Source organism: Pararge aegeria, chromosome Z (genome assembly GCF_905163445.1).
Source record: "Pararge aegeria chromosome Z, ilParAegt1.1, whole genome shotgun sequence".
NCBI classification, from domain to species: Eukaryota; Metazoa; Arthropoda; class Insecta; order Lepidoptera; family Nymphalidae; genus Pararge; species Pararge aegeria.
This window is the reverse complement of record NC_053208.1, coordinates 14,250,975-14,276,545: the sequence shown is the minus strand read 5'-3', so window position 1 is coordinate 14,276,545 and position 25,571 is coordinate 14,250,975. Positions and strand designations below refer to the sequence as shown.

The window sequence follows — 25,571 nt, the reverse complement described above, 5'->3', positions numbered from 1 at the left end:
ATCATTCATTTTTATGTATCACCCATAGGGTGATACATAAAAATTATGTACTACATTATTTAACTACTCATTATTATTTATTACCTACAAAGTCCTTATGAAAAAAAAAAAAAAAAATTATAATAAAGGGTAAACAATGTGATAAGTGGACTTCAATTGGTTGAAGTGATGATGGTGATGATGAATGTGATAAAACAGAAATATACAAAAAATGTAGGGAGAAACAGTTTTTTTAGAGATATACTTAATTGAAAAAGTTCTTTCAAAAAGCTACAGTCATTTATCTTTTAAAAGAACTATTCACAACTTTTCTTCAAAAACAAAACGAAACGCGGACGAAGTGGAGGGCATCAGCTAGTTTTTTATAAATCGAAATTTAATTAACCTTTTCACTTTACATGCTGGGTGTAAACGAAATGAGCTGCTTTTTATGCTCTTGTACTTAAAAGTATTTCATTAATAGCCTATAACCGACCACTGCTGGTCCAACGGGAGGGCTTGGCCATAACCTGGTGGTAATGGCCAAGCCTTCCCGGTGGTAGCGTAGTCGCTGGGCAGACGTATTGGTGATCGCAGTAGACGGTAGTAGTAGCACATAGAACGCTGCTGCCCGATCTCCGTTATATTTCCTTAGTGGCCTCATCTCGTGAAAGGAACCCGTCCTGATGGCAACTGTTTTGTGATCTACAGTCGCCTAACGGCATAAGTTTATCATACGGGAATCACAATGTGATGAAACTAGATTTTTGTTTTAAATTGCTATACTAATTAAGTTTTGATTAATACAATGAAGATAAAGAATTCTTAATTTAAACGTGTACATATAACTTGAAGTTAGGTTCAAACACACACGTTTGTTTAATGTCTTGGATTATGTGTCTTAGAACAATGTAACAAGATCCACGATACGAGCAAGTTAAATTTTATTAAACATACAACACATTAGGAATTGCATTATTATTAATTTTTTTATTGAAAATGTTAAAATAAAACTTACTTCTGGCTTAACTAACTTGAAACAAAATAAAGTATACTAGCCGTTACCCGTGTCTTAGTCCACGACTTAGTACACTAATTTAAAATAATGGGATCTTATATTTAGGGTAAGTATTTGAATGTACATTTAACTCTTCAGCTATAAAGGTAGGTTTTATAGCAATAAAGATCCCTGGAGCTTAGATATGCAATAGCGGTTTTCTAATAATGGTTTAAGTGCATGTTATGTAAAGTGGGCATTACAGAATATTCTATCCGTAGTGATTGTAATGAAGATGTCCAGTCCATGGAGCACACTTTACAAGGCTAGCTAGGAAGCGAATCGATCTTACAGAGGTGCTATCCATACAACTGGAAAATTACTCCGTCTGAACCCTACTCCTATAAGCGGTAATCAGAAATTATAGGCTTAACAAGTTTAGGGAACAATATCGAACAAAATATTATACAATCGTCTGCACATAAATAGCCCAATGATATACCTATAAAGTTAGTTTAAAAGGCCTCCTTGGATACTACCCCTAAAAACTATCACTAATTATCCATTGACATATGATTTTAAAACCAAACGCCGTACTGTATTTTAGATTTTTTATAAAATACAGCAGAAATAAATTTGACTACCCTAAATTAATGTTATCACTTGAGTCGCATTTACTCGTGTATGTGTCGTATTAATATCTAGGACTATACAGCCTTTTTGCGGTTGCCATCGTAATCGTTGACCCTATTTGACCTTTAATATAAACATAGCTGATGTAATTGTAGTAACTCCCTGTCCAACTAGCTCTTCATTATACTCGATACCAAAGAATTACGGGGAGTCCGGATTTGTTAGAAGGTATCCTGGAATTCCTGGATTATAAAGAAACAAGGAAACAAACATAATATTTCTGTAGCCTATAAAGGCGAGTGATTCCAAATCGCAGATAGACATATTTATATTATACTCGTACTAGCTGTTGCCCGCGACTTCGTCTGCGTTTGATTTTGTTTTTAAAGTATTCAGTACCGCTAAGCTTTAAATGAGTATAGTAGTATATATATATAACATGTGACTGCCAATTAATTATAGACAAATAATTTGTAATAAAATAAAATTGCGACTATAATTAAAGATCTAAGCTATCCTATCTCTTAAGTTGGACCAGACTGCTCACGGTGAGCCAATTTAATTTAAAATCGGTTAAGTAGTTTAGGAGTCCATCGCGGACAAACATCGTGACTGGAGATTTATATATATTAAGATTTTTATTAATCGCATATTTATATTTCCTTACAATGTTTCGTTGTAAACCTTCCGACTTACAGTTCGTTATTAAAATAAATATCACTTAGGAAGGAATACTCGTACAATGTACGCTGTACCTAGTTCATGAGGCCGATAATAATTTTCCTCGCCTCACACCTTTCTTATAAAGTCAGCTTCCTGCCATCGGTAATTTTACTGTGTAGCGCTCATTCGCCATACGCTATCGTCGCAAACACATTCCAAAATTGAACTAATTAATATTGTTATTTTTTGACGTGATGGAGTATTTTTGGAGCGTGGTTCTGTTTACATATTTAGGTAAGAATATTTTTTTTTAAATAATAATACTAAATTCATTCTAACCTTTTAAATTTAATTTATGAAGCCAAGTTATCTTACTTAAAATTTAAATTAGGCTCGTAAACAAAATCCTTAAGTATTGAATATATTTTTAAAATCTTACAGTAAAACTTTAACTTTTAATAATTTTTATATTATTTCTTCTTTTAAATATGTCGAGATTATAATTATAAATATACTATATTATTTTGGAAAACTTTGCTAATTTTAATCGAGGTTACTTTAAATGTAAAGAACTAACAGATTTTCCATTTCTCTTTGAAAAATAGCAGCTAAAAATATATCATATTAATCGTATTCATATTCTTTTATTCGCAATATTTTTATATTTCTGCCCAGAAAAGGACGTTTTCAGGGTTCATGTGTGCACGTGATTATCTTTATTCCAGCGTAACCTGCTTGAATTGCCTGAACAAATTTGAATGTTAGAGGTATCGTTAGAATCCTTATGTCACTCCGAGTGACAGCTATAACTTTTTGGAACAATATTAAATATGGCGGCTGTAAAGCGCCGTAGTGATAGCGATGTTTTTAATAACCTATTTGTATTTTTAATTTTACCTACGATGGGACGAACCTACCTATGTTTAACGTTATAAGATTAACTATAAGTGTGCATTATGTTTATATGTTTACGTTTTTTTTAATAGTTACTATTTCTCTTAGTATTTGTCTGAAAATTTACAGATAAAGGCCTGAAATTTGTTTTTCATTACTATGTTATTTTCAGTAGGTACTAGGGCGATTCTGATGCGGTTATCATACAACCATCCCATCAGAATATAATCTTATGTTTTACTTAAAACCTTAAGCCACTGGAGAGCTCTGAACCTTGTTTTCGTTTTTTTTTTTTGATGAAGGTACTTACTTGTTTTCAAACTTAGTAGTTATATATTTATTTCAGTTCAAATGCGCAAATTTAATATAAATATTTTGTATATGTATGAATAGAAGAAAAGACAAAATAAATAAAAAAGCAGATTTATTAATCATTGGCAAGAGTTTGATATTTGTGCCCATTGGGTTATGGAGTGTGGATCTTTTGGTTTGGATAATGTTTATTTTATATCTTTAAATTTATTTATTAATATATTTACTTTATATTAGATAAAATATATTTAAATGTATACATTTTATACTCCATTATTGTACTACCACAAGCATAATATTATCTTTTGCTGGCTGCGAATGTTTTTCTAATATGCGTTTATGATTACGATATTGACGTGATTTCTCTTATTGGTATGACGACTATGCATTCAGATACAATGCCGCGTGGAAATCGTTAAGGGTTTATAAACGACTAGTGGTTTGCAGCGACTTCGTCCACATGCTATTTCGGATGACTTTCCTATACAAACTTCCATCCCCTCATCGCACATAACCCCGGCCCACCGCGTCGCCTCGCGCTTTTAGATCTTGTGATCAGCTCTTAAAGGTTGTGGGAGTGATTTAAATAGTATTTTAGAATCTTACTAGTAATTGCGAAGATTAACCCGTATAAACAAACAAACAAAGAAACTAAAAAGTATTCAGCATAATTATTAGTTTTAATGGATACTTTAGGGGGTATTTAACTACTATGGCATTACTAAGCAACCCCGACATTGTCATTTATATCGCTCTGAATGTAAATAAAAACCACTACTTCGTTAGTCTAATGGTTCCTGGATGCGACTCCAGGATCGGGCCAAAGAATAACTATTGAGATTTCTGTCAAGCAATTCGTAGGTCCTGCCCAGAGTTTTTAACAAAACTATTCGGAGAGCACGTTAAGCTATCGGTTTTTCCGGTGGTGTCGGAGCTGACTATGAGAGTGAGTGATGCACACACACACTTGTGCTAATAATTCCCGCGTAGTTGGAAAAATCTCTGGAGATTTACCACCGCAGCCGGAATCGGACAAAAAAACTATTCCAGCCTGTAGTTAGGAAATTTGCGCATACTACCACCGTGTCCCGGGAAGCACGTTTACCAGTCGTTACATGGGATAACAGTCGTTAAAGTATACGTACCGAGCATGGAGAATTCTAAACCCCTATGTTCAATGAGAAGGAGTACGTCCAAAGTCTGTGAGGTAGTTTTTAGACCTTGTAGATAAAACAAAAACTTAGTAGAGCTAGTTCGCCGCAATAAGTTATTTGCATTAAAGAGCAATAATGCACACAAAAAAAAATATTTGAAGTTCACCCTTGATTGCAATCTACTGCCTTGTTTTCAGCTATTTTTTTATTATATACCTAATATCTACCTAATATCTACTTGCTTATAACTTTAAACTTACAAGAAGCTACCAGTTCTTATCAATCGATACTTATATTCAGTAGGTACTAGCCGAGAGTTAGGAAATTTGCGGTGTCCACACTTTAAGACGTAATCGTTAATATGACTATTATGTGATAATTATAGTCGAAGCCCGCTAACCCACATGTGAGCAGCGTGGTGGGTCAACGCCTTAATTGTCTCTAGCTTATGAGACACCCTCTGGTTGATGGTCTGAGGCCATTTACTGTACTTTATAGGACGTGTTCCTTGCATGTGCAGTGTTGGTTTATTTATAGGCGATTGTTCTCCACTAATCATAATCTTATTTTTATAGAATAAGTAACAGGACCAATTAATTCATCAATTACTTTATAAAAAAATCACAATTTTATTTTAAATTCTCAAGATTACTTAATAATACCATTAAAAAATTTTAAATCCTTTAAAATATGATGAAATACTTATTTATTGAAGTTTATTTAAATTTTAACGTCTCATGATTATTTATCATATTAAAACTAGTTAAACGTCTAAATTTTTACTATCAAACATTTGAAAACCGGAACTTAATTGGTTTGCTCATTTAAAACGGTAGGCACATTTAGGTTCGGCAGACGTGTTTTCTGAGGATAATTTTTTTCTAGCAAATCAACATTATTTCATAACAAATAGCGTTAAACGTTTATAATATAATAAGAGTGCGTGCTTCGATGAAATATTTCTTGTCGGAATTACAAAACATCAAATCCGATGGTTCGATACCCTAAGCATACACGTCGGATGTTCCTAATACAGACAGACAAATATGAAAAAAATATAATGGCTTCAACATCGATTTTTTTTTAAATATAGTATAACTGAAATAAATATTGAGTAAAATAGGAATAAAAAATTGATTTTCGTCATTAAAATGAATATTATTTTTCCTATTAAGTACTTGAATTATAATAATTATTACAGAACAGGCACACAAAATAATTAAACACGCGCGGGCGCAAGGTGCAATGTGCCAGAACAGAGCCGTGCGAGTGCATTGTGCCGTTCGTCGTCACGGCATACTATTCGATTTTCTTACAAGTTGCACTAATAGCTGCTTAAACTAAAGATATTAGAAAAGCGTAATCATGAAAGCGGAGCACTACAATTCGAAAGAAGGTATATAGGATCGGTATTAGTTAGGTAATCGACAGCTTTTTCTGATTGTGAGATCGCTTATGAGTCTGAGCCAGTGTCACCAACCGTAATCATGCTGTAATTTAGCATTTACCTACCGTAGTTTACCTTAAAATCTACCGCAATTGACCGTAAATCCGCTATTTGTTGTTGATTTGTTATTTTAAAAAGATTTTTGTGTATTTTATTGATTAATGAAGGTGATTCCTAAGGAATCATCTTATGCATCTATCTTCAACAGTATCGGCTGATGTCTTAAACTTCTGGGCCGATCTAGAGGTGATTTATGCAGACAAGTATATTTTATTTAGGAATACGTTTTCGTAAGGAAATCTCTCGTAAAGAAGTTAAATGGGTCTGAAAAAACTGTATCACGCTGCTCAAACTTAGTGACATTAAAATTTAGAAAGTAACATTCCTCATTGTTTCATAGTATCCAGGAATTGGTAGGTTGTAAATAGTTCTGAGGTTTTACAATTTTGATGCTATTTAATTTGCAATATATCATATAAAACACAACTAAAAGCTTTTTGTTCAAATAACCCTCGAGGTTGTGCTGTACGAGATAAAGGGTTAAATAGGAAAAATTTACGTAAAAAATAATATACGTATGATATCACGGGCATCCAACCGCTTCTTGTTTAATATACGGCAATACCGTTATAAACTTACAGGGGACCCACCCGTATTACAATCCGGTGATTAGTTCACCCAACCATTATTTCATTAGAAATGTAGAAAGTGGTAAATTTACAACGAATATATATTTTTATCCTACTTTATTTGGTAATTATGAAACCTTATTTACTGAAGCATGCCGAGAGACTTAATATTTAAATCCTTTCTACACGAGCAAGGCTTTTGTGTCTACACGTAATATGCGTGATGAATTACCTATAGATCGTTTGCAACATTCTCGTTTCTACAGAAATAAAATTGCTTAGATATTTTTTTTACTTTTAAGTATGCTTATAAAGTAAGGCCGTCCATGACCGTGACAAAAAGGTATACATAATTCATTAAATAAATTTGCCTTATCTAAGGTGAATGAAGCTTGTATTTTATAGGTAGGCTATGAATCTATTAAACACGTTTATGGAACTTATCTATTATTCGAAACGTCTTATCTTGAACGCGGACCGCATGTGTCGAAAACACAGATTTGTGTTTTTTGTTTCTAAATACAGCCTCAGTCGAAAACAGAACTATAAAACATAATGTTAACCTCGTAGTTAGGTACCGATCTATGTTGTACCGATCGATCTACATGCCATAGAAAAAAATTTAACTACGCATTATATTGTGTTAATATCTTTGGGTTCTCATATACCTGTACGGACCCGGTATCAAATTTACCTGACGGTAACCAAACTACTTTCCGACTAGAGATTGATAATATTTTTCAAAAGTCTCATAATGATGCAGTTTTCATATTGACTGGGCATTAATTAAGTAAATAAATCAGTCTGGTTTTTTTAATCTTATTCTTAAATATTTTTTTTTACCTGTTCTTGTTCTTTATTAATAAAAGACTTTTTTCATCAGAATCAACTTAAACAACTGTAAACTTTAGGTACTATTTTCTTCTGTAGTATGATCGTCTCTGAAACTGCCGATAGGTAGAATATTTGTGATTGTCCTAGAATTCTGAATTCAAATATATATTAACTTTACTTCAAAGGCATGTTTATATTCCATTTGTTTTAACATACTCAATTTAAATGACCTGATTATTCATTTTCAACAAAGTTTCATTAAGTTCATTTTCAATAAGTGAATGTTTCAGAAACTTTTTATCTAAAACGATGATTCTCAGCGGAAAATATTGGTAAAGTAAAGAAGCTTAACAAATGGGTATCCCATTTTTAATTTATATTCAAATTGAAATAATCTTTATTCATATAGGCCTATTACAGGCATAAAGGGTTCATAATTATTTTTTCCTTTATTGTGAATATTAAGTTTTACTTCCATCATAACGTATAATAACCTAAGGATATTTTTTCAGTATTAAAACTAACGTGAGGGAATTTGTTGGTTCGACTTTCATTCTTTGAGTCTGCAAGGTTGTATATAAGTGAAACAGTTTAATTTATCTTAGAAACATATATATTATATATCTTAGAAACATAGGAATATTATATATTCCAAATCTTTATAAATCTAAATAGAAACTTGAACTTAATACCTACCGTAATCAGTAGTGAAAGTTAATTATCGTCACAACTTTATCAAGTAACTCCTTAATGTCCAATTGTTCACTCTTTACGGAATACTTTTAACTAGTTTCTTGTAAAATGTTTTTGTAATATGGGAAACTGCAAATTAATTTCGCTGAAACAGACGCTACAGAATTCGCTTTAAAAATGGCTGGGAGAAAGATACAATTTTTTTATTGAAAATACTCTTTTCTCCGTTTAAACACGGCATTTCAATGATAACGTTTTTTAGGTCCGTCTAGTTGATATAATTTAGTTTCGATGTGGCTATTATGTACCTAAGTTCAAGTGGTCTCTTTCTTTAAATCTTTGATCTGGTTCAGTGGAACATACAGTAAATAAATCGCGATTGGTGCGATCGTGCCTATCGTAAACATCAGGGTTATTTATTACTTACTTAAACTGAAACAATGTCCATCAAATAAATATAAACCACTAGCTTCTGCCCGTGACTTTGTCTGCTTGAACTTCGAAATTGGGTCTATAGCTTCGCTCGTTAACAATTTTTAATCTTACCACGGGTACTATTTGAAAGATCGGTATAGAAAACACATGTCTGACATGTATACCAAATTTCATGCAAATCCGTTTAGCCGTTTTTGCCTGATTGAGTTACAAACATCCACACTCATATTTATATATATGTTTATATATATATATATATATATATATATATATATATATATGTTTATAGTATGATACATATATGACGACAGATGCCAAGATGCCTTAGATGAAGTCTTGGAACTGCATCACTATTTTTTTAGTGTACAGAATATAAACTAAAAGTTTGACACTTTTGAAACGACAAGTCGGTCTATTTGTAGTGACTCTACCACAAAAAAATATAAGCGTCGATTTAATAACATCCGTCTTCTGGAAGTCGGTTGAAAATGTAATCTTAGATAACTGCGATCTATGTGAAACGTCTATTAGGCGCGGTTCGCGTGAGACCTTGACGCCACGTGACAGCGGCGCCTCCAAGCGCGTTTTCAGGGTCAAAATTTGCACTACCATTACAACCGATACCTTCGTATACAAAACATGAACTACGCTACGATTAATTGCTCAAAACAATGAGCACAGTAATTATATCATTGTTTTTCCTTTTTAGGGTTCCGTGCTTTCTAATGACAAAACGGTTTCTTTATGTTGATTTTCTGTTTGTGCATGTACGTAAATCAGCCCTTATTTTTAAAAAGTACTAATGAGGTGTTGTTCCTTTTCTTACTCCTAATCCACGCTATGTGACATCAGAACAATATTATATCTTCTTCTTCCTATCAGCCGCTGCCTCATTATTCACTCCTATCCACTTTCACACGACACACCCAACTCTTCTTTGGTCTGCCTCTGTTCCTTTTTATTTTTAAACTAGCGGTCCCTCGAGATCTCGTCAGCGTATAACTCAATCTTAAAAGAAAGAAATATGCTGTCGCGAACTTTTTTTTAGAAATTTTAAAGAGGAACAACTTCTTCACACATGATTTTATCGAAACTTTTTACGCAGCGCACGCAGCGGAAGCTCACACAAAGTAAAAAACCCCGATTTTGAAACATTATTCATTGGTGCTATGTTCCTATTGGCCTTGGCGAAATGAAATAGCCTATAGCCTTTCTCAATAAATGGAGTAATCCAACACTGAAACAATTTTTCAAATCAGACGAGTAGCTCCTGAGTTCACGTAAACAAACAAATTCTGCAGCTATAAATATTAGTACAAGATACATATTGAACATTCTTCTAGTGACGTTGCTGTTACTGTCTCGATTAAATAAAAGCAATCATGTTCAGCTTAATAACATGGAATTGGACAGAACACTCTAAGAGCTCGAGTCCTACTTGAACTTGATAGTATTTTAATTACAAAATAACCGTATCAATGTCAAGATTGTTTTATTGTATTGTAAATTATATAACTGACCATGGTCGACTATAGAATATTTATTATCTATGGGTACGATACCCGTGGGATAAATGTGATAATAAATTGGTTTATTCTCCCTATCATTTATAAGTAAACGTACCACCTTTAGCTACGATCACGTGTAATTAAATTTCATCTTTTTTTTTTATATCAGACAAAAAATTCCTTATAACGTGGAAAGTTTTATGCAAAACTAATATAATTTATAATTTCACATATTATCTAGAAGAGCGTCCAATTAAAAATAATCCGGGAAGGAAAATTATTACAATTACAAGCGATTAATACTACGGTTTCCATCTCGTCGTTCATAAATTTAGCTTGTCAAGTCTAGGTTAGACTGATAAGCAGGCCTTGATTACCGAGCAGGAAAATTCTAGGGCGAGGAAAGTATAACGAAAAACACAGTCGTTATGACTTTGTGGAGTAACGACTATATCCAGATTAAAAGGTCCCATTCAAGACAAAGTTAAATAAACTTAGGTATTAAAACGTGGCATGGTAAACAACATAATATAAATAAAAATTAATAAACATAAAATAAAATTTATGTCCAACGTAGAAATTAAATTTTAGATTTTATACTTGTCTACTTTTAATATAAGTGTGACTTTAAATGTTGTACGATATCCCTCTATCAAGTTGAAGATCTGCCTCGTGGTGGCGATTTCGATTCTCGATTCTTTTCACATTTAAGACCAGTACTTTCCAATACACTAATTTCTGTGGCGTGTGAGTTCCGTACCATCCACCTCCCTCAGTCTATTAACGACCCACTGCTGGACATAGGCCTCCTCTCTCATACGAGATATAGCTTTATAGCATAGACCTACCACCGCTGCTCCAATGCGGATTGATGCGCTTTAACGACCATTATCACAAGTTAGTTATAATAGCCGGAACCGACGGCTTAACGTGCTCTGCACTGGGATTGACACCGCCAACTTTCTAACTCCGGACTGTTCCTAAGAATTCTTTAATAGAAAAACCCAATACCTAACAAGTTTTGATTCGACCCGGGACTCGAACCCAGGACCTCGTAACCCGTAGTTAAACACAAGCCTAACAAGTCTAGCCACAAGCTAGCCACAAGACCAATGAGACAGTTTTAACAATAAAATTTCTTGATTATAATTTAGATAGAAATTTAACTATATATATTATAGCGTTTTGAGTATTTTTAAAGTAACTTGAGCATTTGTTATCGAAACGCACCATTTGTACAAGTAAATCTGATGTTGAAGAAAACTTATGGCCACCGGAACTTATATGGAAACGTAATGTGGGAAATATGTAGAGCACAATAATATTTTAAATTTCCCTTACAGTCTAGCCCTGTTTCTCTCGTTACAAATAATAATAATCATTTATATTTTTTTTATAAAATGAACATAATATTTGCGAGATATTGCTTAATAATTCAGCTACATAAAGACCGGATAAATTCATCACAGGACCCATATAACAACACCTATCAGAGCAAGATTTCACATCCAAAAATCATAAAAAAAATAAAAATTTTGTTACACAACAGAATAAAATTTCTGTCCACAAAAAAATTGTGAATTAAATAGCGATGAAAACATTTTAATCATTTAAAACTTGTCTACGTTTAACATAGAAGGTCGTTTGACTTTATGCCCAGTTTCCAATTCCTTAAAAATCTTTTATCTACACTCGTATATAAAAACCATGATTATGAATTCAAAAATAAAATATATACTTATACCTATGTATATATATTATATTTAGGTACTTAATGTTATTTTAAATTGTTAACTTAACAAAATAAAGTTTTAATTAAACTTTTTTGGTGACGCACAATTATAAACACGAACTGATCTGAGTGCATGAACGTTTTACCTACATACTCTTTGGTTCAAAATGACGACAACTCAGAGCCATATAGCAAGTTTATAATAATTTTAAATAAATTCTTAAAAGGTGCGACGGACTGGCGTTTATGCCACAATCTTAACATTATTTATTATAAATCTCCTTGTTTTTATTACAAGAGTCTTTACACAGTATATTTTTTCATGATTTTATGAATAGACCTTAACTTATAAATAATTAATTTATAAGTTAAGACTGAAAAAATCTCCCTATTGCATGGGATTTGATAAACTGTCGCATTGCGCAGTTTTATAAACTTCTTTTAATAACTCGTTTGAATTATAAAAGTGACTTTTCTTGCATAGTTGTTCGAAGACCGCCTAGTTCGGTCTCTGCAGAACTTTCTAGGAAATTTTTAATGTTGCAAGTGTCAGGGGTTATTTGAGGATGCACCAACACTTCCTAGACAACCTTATATTTTCGCTGAGGCGGTATAGGCGAGTCTGACATTTTAGTAGTGAAGAACCGAACTCCTCTGTATATCAACCTGAGAACAATGAATAGTACTGTAAATTTTCAGTATATTTTAAGGGCATTTATTTAAATTATCATTTTAATTTTGCAAAATCAGCAAGCAAATAATATAATTAATTATTGTATTTTTGAATGATTGCTCCTCTTTCTGTAAGGCACAAAACGGATCGAATCAATCGATATTTTATTCTTGGAAAGCTTTTTCTTTCTAACCAATCAAGTAGATAAATAACTCATCTAAAATCAAATGAATATTTACTGTAGACTTATTAAGACGCTCAAAGCGCGAGGCCGTGTTCGACTCCCAGCATGTACCACCTAACTTTTCTAAATTGTAAGTAATTAAAATATCATTTACTTCAACTGTGAAGGAAAACACCGTGAGGAAACCTGCATGCCTGAGAGATCTACATAGTTTTCTCAAAGGTGTGTAGTGTCCACCAATCCGCACTGGGCCAGCGTGGTGGACTACGACCTTAACCCCTTCTCTTTGTGTGAGGAGACCCGTGCTCTGTGGCCGGTAATGAGTTGATGTGGTGATGATTACGATGAAATAGTCAGGCCACTTTGTCTCAATTGATTGGTTTTAACGTGTCAATTGCTAGAGACGGAGGTTGAAATTTATAGGTTTGCTGAGTCCAACTAGTCGTTTGTGAAACTGTTGCATAATAGGAGGTACTTACAGGCCAGGCAAAATAGTGTTTTGCAGCCTAATTAATTCCCCGAAAGCTGGAAACAAACGGGTTGCATCTCGTCATTTGCATGTAAAATGAGATTACTGAAGTTTGCAACCATTTTCACTAGTAGCGTATGTTCCATAAACTTTTAAATAATCAATTGGACTTTTTTTTCTTATACACTCTTCTTCTGTCTTATGAGCTACTTGAGCCTAAATTAAACTTTTACATTCTGCTAGCACTCTTTAATTAGCTGAGTATTTTGTTTGATTTCAATTAGACTTGTTGAGATAATGGAGTAATTTACAGAATAGTGCAATTAGTGTAATAACCTACCAAAAGAGATGTATGTATAAAAGTAGTTTTTCAGCAGCAAGAAATAATTAAAAAAACATTTTTAAAATGTTTAACTGTTTGTATAGGTCATTAGTTAATTTAACGTGGGCTCGATAGGTATAGAGCATACACCCATAATGCATGCTTTAACCTTATTGTCAGACAATATTGTTAATAACCAAGACCGACTGCTTAACGTGGCACGAAACACGTGGCTTAACACGTATTTCTTCTCTCCGGTACTGTAGATTGTTAGTAGAAAAACCCATTCTTGCCCGATCCGGGAATCAAACCTAGGACATCATGTACTGCAGGTGAACACGCTAACCACTAGACCGACGGGGCATTTATTTATGTTATTTAAAATTTTGTAGGTGCAAGCGGGCATATCTAATTTACAATAGATGTATTTATTCTCGTGTGCTATGATATCGTTTTTTTTTTGCAATATTTAACAATGAATAATTATTATTCCATTTTAAGTAACAAACAAATAAACCAATTGTATAAAAATCGTGACCGAGCTGTTATATCCTCATACTCAACCATGCCAATGTTAAAAAGGATATTATATTTCATTTAAAACATAAAAGTGAATAAGTGCAAATAAAATTAACTCCTTCGAAACCAATCGACATACGAAACATACGAAACCTGTATACATTGTTATTCTTGGCCTAGACCGTGAACAGAGTTGAACGTGCTTCATAACCTGAATGTAACAATTTACTGCAACTGTCTTTGGAACGTTTTGCTCCGGCTAACTATGAAAATTATAAATAGGACTATTATGCAATATAGAAAAAAAAAAATTATATTCATGCCACACATGCGTGCCACACTTTTTGATGACCTATCTGCCGCAGTTGTGACTCGTGGTCCTATAAATTGGAGCTGGGATTGATCCCCGCTAGAGATAATTTGGAAACTTATCATATTGGATAGAAGCAGACGTTACTTGTGTGGGCATGTTCCGTATAGACTCCGAAACGGCTGGACCGATTTCAATGAAACTTTCAGGGAACCTCCGGTTTGACCTTGAGTAATCCTGTAAAGTTTGGTGACGATCCTATTTATGAACTGACACTCCTATTTTTGAACTGTCAAATACAGCTTTTTTTTTTTTAAATTGTTGGGTGTACATGGGTGTTGATAGTGATCTTCACCCGCTCGAGAAGAGAATAGAAGAGAATGAATACGGAGAGAAATAAATGATTTAATATATTATAAGACTTAAATTAAAAATTTAATTATGTAAGTTTATTGTTTAAATTAAATAAGGCAAAATCTAGACCGGCGAAGCGGGCTTGGTACCCTAGTATATTATGAAAATTAAGCTTAATTTGCTATACTCCGCGAACAGCAAGAGATTCTCTTGCTGTTCGCGGAGTATAGCAAATTTATGGTGTAATATATAATTTCTTCAATCCTTATACTCAACACCAAACAGATCCTCGGCAATGTACCCTATACGCACCGAAACCGGAGCATCAGGAGATGTTGACTTTACAATGAATAGTTGTTTTCTTTTTTTTTTTTATGGATACTTATCATTTCTGGATGTGTCTGGTATGGTCTTTTGGGATGGTAGACGAGGACGCCGTGAAGTAACTTTGGGCTTATGGTTACTTCAAGGGGTATGGGATAACTCCTCCTCCTCAATTATCACAATATGCTATAATGCTGCGCACAGCCTCCTCTCTCATACGAGCGACAGTGTTAGAGCATAGACTCTCCGTGCTGCTCCAATGCTGGTTGTCGGGTTTTAACGATTATTATCACACGTTAGTAACGGACGACTTAACGCGTAACAGGGCCTACCCTGTAAAAAAAAATCAATAACGTGTAAACAACTAGACTCATGCTAGTGCCTAAATTTTCAAGGCCACGGGCCGGACAGTTGCAACGCTGTGAAACTTGAATTTTTTAACTCCGAGCTAGTAATGAGAATTTATTTACAGAAAACACAGTATGTTACAATTGTTAACATAAATATGGATATCGAACTTAACGTGTAACGGGCAAAAGGTAGATAAACTATAATATGAATATCGTTGATGGTAGTGGTACCAGTAGAGGTAGAGTCAGCTCGTTAAAATATTATTATCCTTAAGTACCAGTGTAATACTTTTCTGTGGTTACAAATAATTGTTAGTCACGTTCATAAAATACTTACACCTACTACAACACGTGTTGTATTTTTTTTATTACAATTGTTTGTAGGTACAAAATATATAAGTAGTCTATTAAACAAGTGGTAATAACCTGAAGGTAAAAGGCGTTGATAGCTTAGTGGTTAGGATTCGACCTAACTTACAATGGACCGAGTTTGATCCAGGTGCTATATCTATCTTCTTTTCGGATGTATGTGTTGAACAATTTAATAACATTTACTTTGATGAAAGTGAATATCGTTAGGAAACCTGTATGCTTGTAATTTCACTTATTCCGTGCCCTGTATGGCCAATAGCTTTTAATGAAGATGATGATACCTATACGAGGTAATTAAGGTAGCAACGTCCGGCGAACAAATAGATACGATAAGCTGCATTCGTCTTAACACAAGACGATAGAGATGACTCGATTTAATATAAAAAAGAGTCTATATCTACACTTAATGTGATTACGATAATATCAATTAAAATTTTAATAATTTTTATTAGTGTTTTTACCTACACTTGGAGGAATTATCAATTTTATAAATTTAAAATGCATATAAAAATTATCGGAACCGACAGGGGAAAACGCTCAGGCCGCGATTGCCAGAGAGTCGCAGATTCAAATCCTGTCGGTTCCGAAAATTTTGATATGCATTTTAAATTTATAAAATATCAATTACAGTTACGGCTGACATTACGGAAGGTACCTAATTAGGCTCAGTTAAAACATTTCAATCAAAAGAGGATTTTTATTTTATTTATTTAGTTGTTTATTTATACTCTTTATTTGCACACAAAAAAATACAGAAGAAGAATAAAAAAAAACATAGACAGAAGCAGTATACAAAAGGCGGCCTTATCGTTTCGTAGCGATCCCTTCCATTAGATTTCTGCTAAAGAATTGACCTGGAAATCAAATCCAGAACTTTTTGATCAGTAGTTCCCGTGAAATGTTTTCTTGTTACCAAGTAGCTAGTAAGCCTAAGTACGTGCACTGCTGGACCAAAGGTCTCTCACAACGGAAGGGCTTGCTCATAATCAACACGCTGGGCATAAGAGGTGGTGAGGAGTAAATTGTACTTGGTAGTAGTAGCACAGGGAACGCTGCTGTCCTTTCTGTGTAAGTGCCATCTGTCTGTGCAATCTGCCGTCACCACAAGACACGATTTCATGACATTTCTGGCAAATCGATAGTCTGAATGAAATTCATGCCATTTTTACTGACATATATAGCACGCTGCAGGCTGCACTGTAACCCTATACCGTCCATTAGTAGTGTGCATGAAATCAGATTAAAATATGTAGATATATACGCTATGTATAGGTATACATATATGCTATGTTTACTATAAAACGCAGGTCCATTAGCCGAGCCGTGCCGTGGTAGTGTCGAACCCAATCTACAACTTTTAAAGTAGTTGGTTTTGCGCTGAGTTCCTTAACGGCAAGCTCAGGTTATTTTTAACCAATACAAAAATGAGGAGGCTCTATATTATACTTTATATAATTTATTATTTAGGTTGGTTCAATGATTTTACTGTCAACTGTAGACCGATTTTTGCAATATTTTTTGTTATTCAAGATGCTCCCATTTTCACCAAGTTAGTTCTTAGCGAGCGATCACATGGGAATGCTTATTTTACAGCCATTCTTGGAATGTCTGTTGTACTCTCATATTTTAATTAAATCTATAAATAAATGTTTGGTCATTGAAGTCGGTTGTTTTTTTAAACGTTAGTCTAATTTATTCGATTGCCTAGTTAGCACTAGGCAGGTTTTTTTCGTTCATAGGATATATATTTAAATTCTCTAAAAAGTTGGATAGATAAAATCACAAACTCGTTTGTGTTTCATTCTACGCAGTCGAATCTTATCCATGGCAATTAGAATGCTATTCTTTTCCTGTCGAGATGGACCACTAAATCCAATATGCCATCTGAAAACTTTGTATTATACTTACTTACGCAACTGAGAGCTAGGTAAGGAGGTTAAAAGATACATACATCGTGGATATATATAATTTTACAAAATGTTAATAGTACGTTAAGTATTAAAGTAAACTACTAAACTAAGCGATGTATATTTTAAAAGCGCAGGTGGAGCAAAAACATCATATCTAGGTCAGTTTTACATGTCCTTCCAATAGCTTGAAAATCCAAGGGATGCAATAGATTTAGCCAAGGTTTTGTACAGAAAAGAATAGAGATTAGTGTGGAAAGATATTTCGACTACAAGGGCGTCGAGCCTATAAAACGAGGCAGAGAATAGAGATATGAATGTATAAAATGTAATAACTAAAGACGTAGCATAGTATTTGATTTTGCTACATTTTAATTCACAAAACTTGCGATTGTACTTTTGCGCAGAACTTGAGATTGTACTTTTTTTTGTATTTAAGTGAACTATATTATTCAGTTTTTATCCCTAAATTTTCATGGGATCGGATTTTGATATCGGCCAAGCCTATGGCGAAATGAGGCAACGCACTTAATAATGTAGGTACTAACCACCCCCCGCGAGTTTGTCCGCGTCCACTTCTGATAAGTTTTCTATTCTTTACAATATAAACCAACCATTTCATACAAACTTTGTTCCCCTTTCCACAAGAGCTGTTAGGTAAGGTTTGGGCATTATTGCTTCCACACAAACTGTTTATCTTCCACTGTATAGATTATTAAATAAATTACATGACTAAGGTTTGAAGTAAATGAATAAGAATATACGAGTATGTATACGATATAATGAGCTGAAAATGGGAATTAATTGCAACCCAACCTGTGTAAAAAGAAGCGTAGATAGCTTAGTGGCTTCGGTTTCACTTTCGTGGGCCCGAGGTCTAATCCCAGCACGCAACTTGAACTTTTCTAAGTATGTGCGTTTTAAGCAATTGAAATATCACTTTCAACGGTGAAGGAAAATATCGCAAGGAAACCTGCATGCCTGAGAGTTCTCCAAAGCGTGTGGAGTCCACTAATTTGCAGTGGGCCAGCGTGGTGGATTACGGTGCTTCTCATTATCGGCCATCCAATTTATAATTAATTAAATAAATTGGAAGGCCGATTGGCGCAGTGGGCAGCGACCCTGCTTTCTGAGTCCAAGGCCGTGGGTTCGATTCCCACAACTGGGAAATGATTGTGTGATGAACATGAATGTTTTTCAGTGTCTGGTTGTTTAGAATATATAGAATATTCTAAGTATTTATGTATATTATTCATAAATAATATTCATCAGTCATCTTTGTACTCATAAGCTATGCTTACTTTGATGCTAGATGGTGATTTATGATTATGATAATAGGTAAAAAGGGTGGGTATATGCTCTAGGGATGCGCTTTTTACAGCAAAATTTTTACGACCAAGTGGAAAAGATGGTACTGTTCTAAAATACTCGGTTAACCCTAATTAACAGAATGGAACTTAGTTAATTGAACTTGTAACAGTTATCTCTATCGAAAATAATAAACTGAGCGGAAATATTAACAACATAAAATGAAAGATTTATATTTAATTGGCAATAATTGTCCGGTGCTTAACTAAATAGTAAATTGGATAATATTAATGGACTTCTGTTAAAATACTGGTTAATAGTACGTAATTAGTGCTAAATATTAAATTAATGAAACAGTGAATAATGTAAGTACTATATTATTATAGATGGAAACCTCGTCGATTCCACCGCAGCCAGGAATAATAACCTGCTTGCACTGCTCTTTGAATGGACAAACTTATCCCTTGGTTTAAGTAACTTTCTTAGAAATAATGTTAAACGTCATCATCATCATCATGTCAGCCAAAGAACGTCGAGTACTGGAAATAGGTATTTTGTAGGAAGTTCATAATTCCTCGCTCTTGTGCCGTTTGCGACCAGCGGCTTCCTGCGATTCATTTGATGCCGTCTGTCTAACTAGTCGGGGGTCTATCAATCTGGTTTACCACTTCAGCACCTTGGGACCCCAACTATCATCGATTCTCCGAACTAAGAGTCCCGCCCATTTCAAATTAAGCCACTGCATTATAATTTTTCCCTCAGGACTAACGGCTCTAGAATCCCTGTCCCGCAAATCCCTTTAGTGTTCTTACCCTAATATTCTTCTACCCTTTTATCGATAAACTGAGTATGCTTAATATTTCTAACCAATATTTGCAAGACTAAAAGTTTTCATATCCTTTACCAATAGAATGTGATCAATTTTATTTATATCGTTTTAGTAAGATGTTAGTAGATCTACTCGTAGTACATCAGACTCCCTATATCAGAGATCTAAGCCTTATCAAAACGGACTTCAGTTAAAACCTCCAAGGTTCCCCAAAAATTGTCGCATGACGCCATTCTTGATTTCGGGCTACTTTAGACTCAATGACTAGCATGTAGGATAAGAGTGAGGAAGCCTCAATCGTAATGGCCACTCACATCATAGCAATTAGGCTCTGCCAAATAAGGCCTACTTTACGGAGGCCCGGCAAGGTAGCCAATGGTTGACGGGTAGCCTGCTTCAAGGTCGGTATGTGGAACAGGTTAGGACGACGTCCTCTCCGATGGCTCCGAATCCTAGTACTCACTCTAGCAGTGTTTTCGAGCTTGTCGCGTTCAGTGACATTTTAACAACAAATTTCATCAACTGCACATACAATACAAAAGAGGTTACTTGCCAACTCGTGTAAGTAAGGTTCTTTAGCGCCCCGAAACAATGATGTGTTTATTTATAAATATAATGATAAATCTCCTAATCGATGATTAAACCTAAAGATAAATTAGGTGTGTGAAAAATCAAAGCACTGTTTGAAATTCCATAGAAGGTCGACGATCTATATAAATCAATATGAGATTTGATTTCAATTTTGGGTTACGTGTACGTTAACAATTTGGGGTGTAAAATTGAGAGTTATCAGGGTCTATAGCAGGGTCGTTTAGAATGATGTTTTAATTAAAAACTTAGGTACCATTTGTGATCGAATAAAAAATCCAGAGTCCAGAACATATATATCTAAGCACATTTCACAGTACTAAAAAAGGAGTATCATACTCTTATGATATTGAATGAATAAAAAAGTCAGCAGAACTTTTTTGGTTTCCACGTGTATGTTTTTTCCACGTAATAAAAGAATAAAAAACCTGATTTAATTGATTGAAGTTGCTTTTGTAGAAACCAGTACTTTCGAATTGTTTCTGTAGTATTAATGCTAGTAGCATTAAGGCAACTATTTCTGATTTTGACTTCGTAAAAGGAAGTTTAAAATAGCTAACAGGAGTTTTACAGAGCCTTAAATACGTAGACAAAGTCAATTAGTTGCGTCAGCATTATATTATTTGACGACCTCCTTGGCGCAGCGGTGGGCGCTGTGATTTCAAGTGGGAGGTCCCGGGTTCAAATAGAAATTTGGGAATTTATTATTTCTGAATTTTCTCTGGTCTTGTCTGGTGGGCGGCTTTAGCCGTTGCATGGGGGTATGGGTTTATTACAACTGCCATACTAACAGGTTAGCCCGTAGATTGCAGTCAAGGGACAAGGGCTAACCTGTAGTGGAATAAAAAAATATATTTATATTATCAAAAGATGTTGACTTTACAATGATTAATTGTTAAGACAACAATTAATCATAGTAAAGTCAACATCTCCTGATGATGCTCCGGTTTCGGAGCGAAACGTGCGTAGAGGGTGTATTGCCGAGGATCTGTTTGGTGTGGAGTATAAGGATTGAAGAAATTATAAATTACACCACTCAGATTCTCCTGCTTTTCGCGGAGTATAGCAAATTAAGCTTAATTTTGATAATATATCATGGATTTCCGCAAAGTAACGCCTGCTTCTATACAAATATATTTATATTATGTACATATAAATAAATCCGTCTCATATAAAATGCAGGCAAAGTGTCAAACAGGTACGAGGGTTCCGTACCTCGAAGTTAAAAAACGTATTATTTGGTGACATGATAGTCCATAGTCCTTAATTCTGATTTATAAAAAAAAGTGCTAATAATAAATTGTTTTTATAAATTTCTTCAAATGCTTATACTATGACTAAACAATCAGTTTAGACGGAAATGTGTGTTTCCGATTTCTTAAAATGACATCAGATTTTACTTATAGTTACCTGTTTTTATAATTTCGATACTGCAATATTTGTTAGTATTTTTTTACTCCAATACATGAGCCCTTAGATGGTAACAGACTAGCTTGGTACCGGTACACTAAGCCGCGGAGTGGTACGTTCTTTGCCATTTCCGTTTCCGGAGTAAGGAAACGCCTTCCACCTCTGTACCACAGGAATAACATTAAAGCGTCAGTCCCAGGTCAGGCTATTATTTTATATTATACCATGGGCATGGGCTTCTTCTCTCAAGATTTTTCTCGAATGAGTCATTGGACTAATAAAGCAAACATTACTCATAACTATTTTAGATTTAAGCATCGGAACTTACTGAAGTAATTAGTGTAAATGAAGATTAACGATCACTGTTGCGCCAAAAGGTTTTGTTCATCAAGTTATTTTGATACGGAATCCTAAACAGATATATACAATTCCCTCTAACGGTATTCAATAACGCTGCTCTAACGGTCCGTCGAAAGATATATCAATAGAGATTATTTTCACCATTATAAAAAAGACGAGAGCAAGTGCGCGTAGTCAAAGGTTATGTATCGATATAGAGTCTGAATATAATTTTTTACCTCTTCTCTAGAGAATTTGCCTTCCAACCGATGTTAGAGTTCCTACAAACAGACAGGCTAGACGTTACAAAAGTGCTTGAGCCTGCATGAAATAACTAAATTCGAATTTTGAATTTAAAATAAATGCTAATAAAAATAGGCTGTATTTTTCAAAAACTATAAGTATTCATCATTCTTATACATCGACAAATCATGCCCGTAATACGAAAATTCTTATTTTTCTTTTTTTTATTTTCCTAAATATAAAAACCATGCGTACCTATTGTTAAAAAAATTACGTAGTTTACTTCAACACAATAACTTACCGCAATTAAAAATGTCCTGTTACAACCTCGGCCTTTATGAATTAAAAAAAAGGAAAAATTAAAATATCTTTATTTCTTCATTGCATCCACTTACCTCAAAACAGTTCAAGGCGGTTTGAAAAAGGAAACATAACCTAAAGCTACCTATTTATCAGATACATTTTTTTTTAATCTACATAAAACATTAAATATTTTTAGCGGTTTTAAACTGAGTTCATGAAACATTAGATATCAAAATGAAATGAAACCAGTTTTAGTGCCGCTGCGCGGAAATGAAAGGCATTTAATACCTAAGATAATACATACAATACAGACATTGCGAAATGTACTCAAATATACACACACATATATATTTAACAAATATTACATTGCCAGACATTGATTTCAATCATAGTATTGATTGTCCTATCGTTTAAAGTTGATCGCACTCTAAGTTCAGCATGCGCCGAAAGCCGCATCCAGCCAATGAGTCTACTCGTAAGCAGGGAATAAGTGCGGCAGTAACCGATGACGTCATTTGCATTTTAACTTACAGATAATAGTATTTTTGTTGCCATGACAAACTTGACTTTAATATTCCATTGATACTATTGAAATTAATATTGTTTATTATGTTATTGCGATTAATTAATATTGTTTGTTATCTCTTGTCCACTGAGGAGCTCATTCCTCCATCTCCAAAAACAATATAATATCTCCACTAAAATTAAATTAGACCTTCCTGAAGGTCGAATTTATATATGAACTTAAAATTAGCTACGTTTTATTTCTGAACATCTATTAAAATGCCGTAATAAATACGGCTAATTGTTAAAATTGGTTCGGTTTATCGTTTGCAATGCACTAATGTGCTATCAGCATAAAACGAGCGTTAAAAAATTGCATGAGGTCGTTCTATTCTATTTTCGAAATTATTTAAATTTGATTCTATTTTTAAACATCTCAGTTGAATGTATAGCTACATGGCAATACAATGTTGTATTATAATTTTAAAGTCTAGCTTTGATATTCTTGGTTCACATTAGCGGGTGGTCTAATGAGGCCTCCAGTTAGAGATATATATTTTTATTTCACTACAAGTTAGCCCTTGACTGCCATTTCACATAGCGATGATACAGCAAGATGATACTTAGCATTATATTAAACTCCTTCAGTTATTAAACCACAGGTAATATTAACCTTAATGGTAAATTGGTAAAAGCAAAAAAAAAATCTTACTAACACCAATTCATTACAAATTCAGCCGTAAAAATCAGTTTTCAAGCTAGTTTAGGATCACGAGATCTGCAGTACGAATCCCGGGTCGGGCCAAAACTTGTTAGGTATTGGGAATTTCTGTTAAAAAATTCTCAGAACCGAGTTAGGTAATTGGCGGAGTCAACCCCCGTGCCCCGTAGAGTACTTTAAGCCCGATTATTATAACTAACTTGACATAATAAGTCGGTAAAGCACATCGAACCGCAAAGAAGCATCGTAGTCTATGCTCCATGCTCTAAAGACCCTCTCTCCTATGAGAGAGGTGAAACCAATGGTGATATTTTCTAAGGAGGGGACACTAACGACTTAAAATGTATATTTATTCAGTATTCAATTTCTCTTCTCATGATATCATTGAGGATAACATTGAGACTGAATCATTTGTGGTATTAGAATATTATATCATGAATATTTTATTGACGTCGCACGGCTGTAAGGGCGTTAAGTTATTATCTTTATCCTCAGGCTATTCAAGCCTCGTCTCTTATGCAAGAAACATTTCGAGCTCTAACGTTAGTGGATTGATGAACATTCACTATTAGCTTAACTTCCTGATTGGTAACGTTTTGACTCCAGCTGATTTTTAATACGCGTCGTCCAGATCTCAAATGCTCTAAGACGTTTCCTGTGATCCTCTTAGATCGTTCTTAATAAAATATATAGAATAGATATTCAAATCGATTGTGAAGACACCATGATATTGTTGAAATAAGTATTAGTTTTATTTATTTATTATTAACTAACTTACTATAAACTATATTCTTATTTAAATATACGAATATCAGCGCACCTACGTGTCAGGTAGTGGATATATTTTAGCCGGCTAGAGCTGTGGAAGTAAGGATTGGATATTCGAGTTGGATGGGTTTATTCGAGGCGCAAAAGAGATAACTAAACTATGGTCGAGGAATCTTCTAAGGTCAGTTAAAATGTTTACAATACGGTATACCTTAAAACCAGATGTTATTAAAGACCTAGTATTACACAACCTAGAATATTTTATCAAGTACTAGCTGTTGCCCGCGACTTCGTCTGCGTTTGATTTTGTTTTTTGATGTGGCATTAAATTAATTTGTAGAGCTAAAAAAATTCAAGTATATCGCTAAGCCTTAAATTAGGGGTTTGCCGCTGTCCGCTGAGGAGTTATGTCCTTTATCTCCAACCACAGTTTGGGCAAAATTAAACACATAATATAACCTCTATAGTACAAAAATAATTATTTAAATTAGTGTAAAAAGTGTGGTGTAAAATCGTCAAACACTCATCCCCTCTCCCAAAGGAACCGGGCTTAATGTCGGGATAAAAAATATCCTATAATACTATAATATAATATAATTCTAACACTTCCAAGAATATGTGTACAAAGTTTCATGAGGATCGGTTAAGTAGTTTTTGCGTGAAAGCGTAACAAACAAACTTACATTGACATTTATAATAATAATAAATAATAATAAATATACTTCGACAATACACACATCGCCATCTAGCCCCAAAGTAAGCGTAGCTTGTGTTATGGGTACTAAGTTAGCTGATGAATATTTTGTTATGAATATAATACACATAAATACTTATAATATACAGATAAACACCCAGACACTGAAA

General features: G+C 34.0%; 1 protein-coding gene across 2 annotated transcripts in view; it reads left to right on the top strand.

Annotated features, from left to right (window-relative positions):
* The window catches only part of LOC120636190, a 62,480-nt gene that overhangs the window by 11,684 nt on the left and 25,225 nt on the right, over positions 1 to 25,571 (top strand). Inside the window, exon 1 of one of the 2 annotated variants that reach the window (XM_039907540.1) lies at positions 2,430 to 2,566. The exons of the other annotated variant lie outside the window; for it this stretch is intronic. Coding sequence (XP_039763474.1) covers positions 2,527 to 2,566 — 40 coding nt within the window. The 5' untranslated portion in view covers positions 2,430 to 2,526. Of the gene's footprint in view, positions 1 to 2,429; positions 2,567 to 25,571 lie in introns of those variants that run through there. 2 annotated transcript variants of the gene reach the window in all.